The sequence below is a fragment of the Austrofundulus limnaeus genome, unplaced genomic scaffold, assembly GCF_001266775.1.
Source record: "Austrofundulus limnaeus strain Quisiro unplaced genomic scaffold, Austrofundulus_limnaeus-1.0 Scaffold17, whole genome shotgun sequence".
In the NCBI taxonomy this organism is placed as follows: Eukaryota; Metazoa; Chordata; class Actinopteri; order Cyprinodontiformes; family Rivulidae; genus Austrofundulus; species Austrofundulus limnaeus.
Window position 1 is genome coordinate 3,322,550 of NW_013952419.1, and position 8,560 is coordinate 3,331,109.

General features: G+C 42.8%; 1 protein-coding gene across 2 annotated transcripts in view; it reads right to left on the reverse strand.

Annotated features, from left to right (window-relative positions):
- stard13a (StAR related lipid transfer domain containing 13a) overlaps window positions 1-8,560 on the reverse strand; it is a 69,529-nt gene that overhangs the window by 31,218 nt on the left and 29,751 nt on the right. Inside the window, exon 1 of one of the 2 annotated variants that reach the window (XM_014003311.1) lies at window positions 1,260-1,937. The exons of the other annotated variant lie outside the window; for it this stretch is intronic. Within the exon in view, the coding sequence (XP_013858765.1) occupies window positions 1,260-1,386 (127 nt within the window). The 5' untranslated portion in view covers window positions 1,387-1,937. Of the gene's footprint in view, window positions 1-1,259; window positions 1,938-8,560 lie in introns of those variants that run through there. 2 annotated transcript variants of the gene reach the window in all.

The following is an 8,560-nucleotide window of genomic DNA, read 5'->3' on the forward strand; positions in this document are numbered from 1 at the left end:
GTATACACCTGTGGTTTAATCTGTATTAAATTTAGGATGTTTTCTTTATAAAATAAATAAATAAAATCTGAAAAAATGCAGAAATGCTGAGAGATGGATGACTTTGCAGAACTGTGTTAATGAAGCTGAAACTAYAAAACTATAAATAAAAGTGAAGATTCTGATGCTGAATCAGCACTCGCACAATAAATATAGCGCACGTGTTTTTCACTAAAAGTACGAAACTCAGAATAAATTGTGTTGTTTTGTTTGTTTTATTTGCCTTTCTCCCCCAGTTTGTCCTGGATGTGCTACATCTATCTCTCTGGGCTGCAAAGCAGAGTAATTGTGAGGCCAGATGTGAGCATTTTAAGGATTCCCCATCTCCAAATCTGATCCAGACAGATGTAAGCTGTGTGTTTTTGAGCTGATGGGTTAAGCAGCAGGATGAAGGAAGGGAAAGTGTGTGTGTGTGTGTGTGTGGGGGGGGGGGGTCAAGGGGTCTGACTTGAGGACAGGATGAAGTGGTGAAAATGAAGGGAAAGAGGATTGAGATAGACAAAAAAATATTCTTTAGGGTTAAAAATGATCTCCAGCAAAGACTTGAAGGAGCTGCTGTGGTCTGTGGTTGTTTTAGTGGTGTGTCAGTGTGGGAATGTTCTCCATTTAATTTGTTTAAGTGGCGCACATCTCTTTAATCACATTAAAGCCAGGGAGACAGCTGCATGCTCTCTCCCCTCGCGTCTCCTCCCCTCCCTCTGTGACGCACACGAGTCTGCGCAGCCGGGCTGCAAAACCGGCTGAATCCTCCGAAACTTGGTGCAGAACGCGCACATCAGACCCCCCCACTGAACCCACACTTAAGACTGTCATTTCAAAAATATATTCAACAAAATGTAGCATCTGACCAAAAAAAATAAAAATAATACTAAAACAAGGGCTACAGAGTCAAGCTGCCACCAGATTTAGAACCGAACATGAATGAGTGGCATCCTGTCCAGAGCGCATGCCTGCGCTGTTTTCAGCACTAAATTTGACAATGACCTTCCCAAAAATAATCCGGGGGGCACACTGCGCCACTACAGAGGACTATGCAGCAGTCTGCAAAAACTGAACAGAAACTTTTTATCCTTATAGGCTATAAGCTTTTTTAGGACATTTGCGTGGGAATATAAATGAGGCCAAAGGCGAGACTATTAAGATTTTTTTAAATAAAGTGCATTTCTTTAGCTGTAAGATCTGCTGTTTAAACAAGCTTCTGTTTATTCTGGTTCTCTGACCTGCCAGGCGCCTCTCCCGAACGTTCCTCCACAGCAGATTCCAAGCCTTGGACGTGGAGTCCCGCAGCTGCTCGCTGATCGACCGCCGCAGCTGGAGCTTAGTGGCAGACTTCCGCAGGGTTGTCATGATTGCGCATATTTCCCCCCCGTCTGTTAAATACAACAGCACCCAGATGATCCTCCGGTCCAGTCGCCTGTTTTGATTTTATTCCGCCGTGAAGAGCCCCCCCACGGCCCGGCTGGGACTGCGCGCCCCTGCACCCTCCACTCCCGGCTGCTGCTGCGTCTCTCCGCCGCAGTTTTAGCTCCGTCACCGCTCCACCTGGTTCAGCCTCTGCGTCACCTCCCTGCACCAGCAGAGGCACAGCCGGAGGAATTTTTTTTATTTATTTTTATTATTATTATTTTAGGTCCAGTCGCCGGGGAACTGCTCCGAGTCCGAACCCTTCTTTAGTGCCCCTCCTCACTAATGATCCATGCCCGACTCATTCTGGGCATTTAGGCGCAGAAATGCTTCAACAACTTCAGCTCGTGAGGCTGTGGAGCCAGATGTGAGGGGCGGTTTAACCCCCCTTCCCCTCTCCGAGACTATCCACCACTACACGCGCTCACAAACCCACCCACTCACCCAAAACAAGGGTCCCTTTCAAATCTCACGATGCGTAATAGCGGCCAGTAATCCCACACATGCGCGCGCACAAGTCACAACTGCGCAGCGCAGCCAGGACAAGCCTCAACTCACTTTTATCCCATCTGTCCGTTCAGTCCCACATCTGACTGCAGCACTCACACTGTCACAACTCAGAAACTGATTCATTGCTTTAAACCTCGCAGTGAAACAAACAAAAAGGGCGAGAGAATAATTTGAGTCATGAGCGGGAATGCCTTGAAATTAGGTTGCATTTGGAGAAAGGATGTCAAAATAAAGGCATTTAGGGAAGGAATCCGAACCAGCGGGACATTTGGTGCCACTGCAACAAGAGGATATAACTTTAGAGCAAGTAATAAATTTAATAAACATATAATAATATAATATAAATAACAAATTTATTTGCATTAATTATCTTTTGTAGGTTCATGTTATTTTTGATCAGGACGTGTCTTTTAAGCCCCACATTCTAAATGTTACCAGGACCGCCTTCTTCCACCTGCTGTCACTAAAATTGGAAACATTTTGTCCAAAAGTGATGCAGAAAAACTGATTCATGCATTCATCACGTCTAGACTGGATTACTGTAATTCTTTATTATCTGGACATCCAAAAAACTCTAAGAAGTCTTCAGTTAATCCAAAATGCTGCTGCTAGAGTTTTAATGAGAGTTGGAAGGAGAGATCATATTTCTCCAGTTTTAGCTTCTCTCCACTGGCTCCCTGTCAAATTCAGAATATAATTTAAAATGTTACTCCAAACAAACAAAGCTCTTAACAATCAAGCTCCATCATATATTAAACATCTTATTGTTCCATACTTTCCTAACAGAGCACTTCGCTCTCAGACTGCAGGTTTACTTGTGGTTCCTGGAGTTTCTAAAAGTAGAATGGGAGGCAGAGCTTTCAGTTATCAAGCTCCTCTCTTGTGGAACTAACTTCCAGTTTGTCTGTGAAGCTGACACTCTGTCTACTTTTAAGATTAGACTGAAGACTTTCCTTTTTGATAAATCCTGTAGTTAGACATAGGTTTCATGAATTATTCTTCATAGACTTAGACTGCTGGAGCACAAACAGCACATTTCCTCACTCTGCTGTTGACTTTAGTCTCTCTTCTCTACGTTTATTGTAATTATTTCTATCATGTTTTTTCTTTGTCTCTTCCAGAAGAAGGTGCACCTGGACCAGTCCCGGACCAGTTCTTCTGTGTTTGTCTGTGTCTCTTTCCTGTCCCTCAACCAGCCGAGGCAGATGACCGCCTGTCCTGAGCCTGGTTCTGCTGGAGGTTTCTTCCTGATTAGCAGGGAGTTTTTCCTCTCCACTTTTWGCTCAGGATGGGAGACTGTGATGAAATGATTCAACACAATCTGCTGGTTTCTTCTTTAGATTGTTCTTTTAATGTACAGTGACCTGAGATAAAGTATGTTGTGGCTTGTTTTGAATTTTAAATTACAAATAGAGTCAGAATCAGATATATTAAAAGTATTCACATTAATTACTACAGAACTTGGTTTCAAGTATCAACTCAAGCTTTTTACTCGTTTTAAAATGACAAATTATAAAATAAAAGTAATGTAAAGAAAAATAAAAAGCCATTTAGGACAAAAGCTTAGGCTGCACCACAGGGGGTGCACAACCCTGCATCCCAAAATAACATTTTTCTAAACACCATAATTACTTGTTGAAACATTTGGGATGCACTAGTCTACCTGTTTCAGCTTCACAGTTTATTGCCAAAAGTATTTGCTCACCCATCCAAATGACTGTGCACCGGTGCACAAAGCAAGCTCCATAAAGACACGGATGGCAGAGTCTGGTGTGGATGAACTTGACTGGCCTGCACAGAGTCCTGACCTCAACCTGAGAGAACACCTTTGGGATGAATTATAGAGACTGAGAGCCAGGCCGTCTGTCCATCATCAGTATGTGACCTCACAAATGTGCTTTTGGAATAATGGTCAAAAATMCCCATAAACACTCCTAAACCTTATGGACAGCCTTCTCAGAAGACCAGAAGCTGTTCTGGCTGCAAAGGGTGGACCAACGTCATAGTGAACCCTGGATTAAGAATGGGATGTCATGTGAGTCAAGGCATGTAAGCAAATACTTTTGGCAGTATAGTGAATATCTCTCCCAAAGTCATCTTCAGACCAGGCCATACGTCTGACATGTCCCGAGTGTGAAGTGATTTGTGTCATGTTTGATGGATTGACGATCTACTTCTCATCCAACTACAGTTAAGTTCACTCTATCCAGGAAGCACAACACATCTGGATTAGAGGTGCAACAAGAAAACGACCGGCTGATTATCTGCACCGATTTCCTTAATTTTGGGAGATTGGATGATACAAAAATTAGTGGAAAAGATCATCTACCTCCACAAAGGTCTGAAAATCAGTCACTCTCCTTTGCTCTGCTCTGCTAATGTCCAGTTTGTATTGTTTCAAGAGTATTGTTCAATGATTTTCAATAAGATAACATTGAAGGTGTATTGTGTTCTTTACATACCTGACAGTGTCAGATATTTTAAAAAATCTGTAACGACCAAAATCTGAATCAGATCAACCAGAAAACTGCAACCAGTGCTCCCGTAGTCAGGATAGATATGTTTTGGGGAATAAGCTAGAATGAAATACGCCTTACATTTTTTAAATGTAAGCAGCAGAAAGTGCAGATAATCGCACCCGCTTCAAATAATTGTGTGAAAATGTAAAGATTAGAAGTAAAAAGTTGTCTTAAAAGTAATTACTTCAGTAAGGTATATTGTACTTCATTTATTGATATCTCTAGAACTGATGTTTTCAAATCCCTAAATTAATTTTGCTGCTGTTGTTTTTCTTTCTGCTGCTCCCCTCTGCAGGAGTTACAGACTGTGAACTCACATTAAATTTTTTGCCACTTGTTTTAAACTGGATGAACATCCTGACAGAGCCTGGACTCGAMCCTGCAGCCTCAGGATCATGAGAYCACAGCTCTGACACTGACGTCACCTAAAATGTTGTTAAAAAATAAGAACATGAAGACAAAAAACAGCAGAGGAAGGTTAAACTATTAAAGGTGAAAGCCTATATTTAACGCAGGAGTTTTCTTCTGCAAACAAACCATTTCCATACCGTATTTTGTTGAGTTCTTCTTTTATCTAACCAACGGTTGCCTAAAGAGGAAGTCACTCAGTCGCCCTGACAACCTAAAGTGAAAGTGCTTAAGCGGTCTCTCTTTGTGAGGCACTTTCACCCCTCTGACAGGTTAAGAGTTTGGAGAATTTCTTCCCATGCGCTCTGAGCCGTTCCCCGTGTTATTCCAAGAATGCCAGACGGAGAGAGATCCCACCGAGCCGGGACGCTCCCTCAGCTGCCGCCTGCCTGACCCGTCGGACGTCCTGTTTGCGGTGTTGAGTCGCAGGTCAGCGTGGACCCGCGAGTGAAGGCCCGATTCGACGTTTCGACTAGCCGAAACAAGCTCGACATCCCGAGCAGTCAGCGGAATCCTGAGGTGGAGATGTGGACACCAAACACCACAACGTGCAGTTTAGTGTTGTTCTCGCCGTTAAACATTCTGCACGTCACATGATGCACAAAAACAGACAGCATCCTGGGAGGAAAGACAAGGAGTGGAGGGGAAAATGAGAGRTGGGTGTGAGAATTCAAAGGACCGAGCTGACTGACAAGACCACCAACACACACCGCTTCCACCGAGGAGGGAGAAAAACCAACACTGCAGAGACAAAACACAAGAAAGTCCCGTTTCTGTTTTGATATCTTCTTAAAACTATAAAAAAAAACAGCACAATGGGACTCATAAAAAAGGGTTTTGCTCACAGAGGAACACATTCAAAGTTACACAGTGGAAACTAAAGAGGGGACAGAAACGAGATTGCTGTTGTTTTGATTTTTGACAAATTATTCAAGCAAAATGAGGTGGCAAATGCACAAAAAAGCCACAACTCAAGCAGTTTTTCTCTTTAACTATGTCCTTATTTAAATGTTTGGAATTACAAATGACTGTATGTCACACACGAGATGTTTGCCAGCAGTGCTGGCTCTAGCCATTTTGGTGCCCTACGCGAGTTGAAGCACAACCCCCACCCACCCCAATTAAAACCCTTGAAACCAAGTTTGACAGTGTAAGGTACTGTGGTAAGCTTAGATGTATTTGCTTTCCCAGAAAGCAAATAAATAACATGCATGTCAGCTTGTACGGATTGTCTGTAAGTTATGAGGATTTTATGTCATTTTGCAGGTATACGTCCGTATAGAGCAGTCTCACAGATTTTTTTCGTCTTACGGATTTTTTCAAAACCTCATTTTCAAATTTATTTAACATGTCAGAGCATGTAGGATGATTTAAAAAAAACATTAAATAGCTATCTTCCAACCTGTTCTGCCGCTAGAAATAAGTTTTGAACTTTTTCCGCTTTCCTTTCCTCCTGCTTCGCAGCGGGTGCGAGCTGTATGAATTTTTTGCTAAATTTACGGATTTTTGAGGCTTTTTCTACAGGTAAACGTCCGAAGAGGTTGACATGTATGGGACAACAAAATACAGACTTGTTGAGTTTGTCAACACGAACCGCTACCTGAGAAGCACTACTAGCCCCTTCCCCGTCAGAGTGTCGGAGCAGGACAAGTATTTTTCCTGTATTACTTCATTATAGTTTTTTTAAGGCACAGTTAATTGAAAAAGGCGCTTAGCAGAGTTACAACCAGGGATTACAAATAATTACTTTTTTCGTCTGCAGTTTGGCGCCCCCTCAAKGAGATGGCGCTCTAGGCGACCGCCTAGTTCGCCTATGCTAAGAGCCCGCTCTGTTTGCCAGTTAGGTTTGAGAGGGCCTTGATTATGCATGCAGTCATTTAATATTTAAAGTTAGATAAATAATTGATGTATTCTCATTTTGACGTACACAAAGTGACTTTTAAATCATCTGCTTGATATGTAGAAACTATTCWTTAAAATTATGGACATGGAAGTTGACTGAACAGTAGCAGCCATCCAGATCAGCAACAACCCGTTGTTTTTCTGTTGTTTAAAGGTAGCTCAACTGTGTTTGCTGCATGACCGGTTTCACCTGTTCCCCCATGTTTGTCTTGTATGTCTTCTTGAATGGGTGTTTCTTAACTGCCCCCTCCCATTTTCCCTGAATGTACAGCACCTTGTGAATTTATTTCTGTGAAAGGCGCTATATAAATAAAACCTTACTTTACTTACTTTACTTAACAAACAGGTTGTGATTTTGCTCAAAGTTGACACTAAAGCATTTTAAAAAAAAATAACATGTATAATTTATCCAGAGTGCTGAGAGTTCATGTTTCCTATGAGTTTAAAATCAAACCAAGATTAAACTTGTATGTAAATTTAATAAAACAAAATGACCAAATCATCAGGAGAAATCAGTGACCTTTGACTGAAGCAATGGTCACAATCTCAGTCTAATAACTAGAACATGGGAAATGCTGTAAAAGTCATTGAGACTTTTCATTTGCTTTCAGTGGTTTTAAAAAGGCAACACTTTCTGCTATGAATGAGTTTGTTTTGTGGATTCTACGGGACAAAAATAAAAAGGTAAAAATAAAGTTGGTAGCAAAATCGTAAATGTCTGAGTCGCTGAAAACAAAATTATTTTTGTAAGTTAAATCATAACCTACTGAGGTGCAACAAGATTATAAACAGTCTTTAAAAAAATCAAGGTTTCAGAAGCAGTAGCTTGTGGGTTGAGGGTTGGAATCAAAACAAGTCAGAAAATATGAGGACTTAAACACTTGTGTGGGAAAACTACTGAACTTCCAGTGACACTGCCGCTTTTCTCCCCCTGTGATGTTGAAGAAATGTGGGGGTTTGAAACTGGTTCTTGAGGTTACCCTCTGGCCCGGACAGAGCGAGCGAGAACCCCGCAGGAAGCCGGTCTCAGCGCGGCGGCCAATCAAAACACCAATCTTAACACATTCCAGAGCTCACACAGCCAATCAAAACAGCAGATCTGACACGTTCTGGATGGACCCAGGACCTGATTTTTCTGAACAAACACACAGCGGAGCATGAGTACAATCTGATTGTTTTGTGGTTGCAGAAATGGACTTGGGCGGTTCRAAGATATGCTGCCTGTTTTCTGGAGACGGAGGAACAGCAGGGGAAAGTAGAGTCAAAGTTAAAGGTTGAGGTTCTCTCCTCCAGTCGGTCATTTAAGGTTAGGCGGTGCAGCCAAATACGCAGCGTGGTCCTAAGAAAATTCTGCACAAACAGGTCACAGAGATGCACTTYGGTGTTTTCATTAGTCTGTCTCTGATGGTGGCAGAGGATTTTACAAAAATATTCTAGAACGTGTGTAAAACTCAAGTGCCGCAGGCCAAACGTGGCCTGCCACTGCATTTAATGTGACCCAAAGGGGCCTCAAAGATGTATTATCCATCCATCCATCCATTTTCTTCCGCCTATCCGGGGTCGGGTCGCAGGGGCAGCAGCTTCAGAAGGGAGGCCCAGACCTCCCTCTCCCCAGCCACTTCTTCCAGCTCCTCCGGGGGAACTCCAAGGCGTTCCCAGGCCAGCCGAGAGACATAGTCCCTCCAGTGTGTCCTGGGTCTTCCTCACCAGGGAGGCGTCCAGGAGGCATACTTACCAGATGCCCGAGCCACCTCAACTGGCTCCTCTCGACGTGGAGG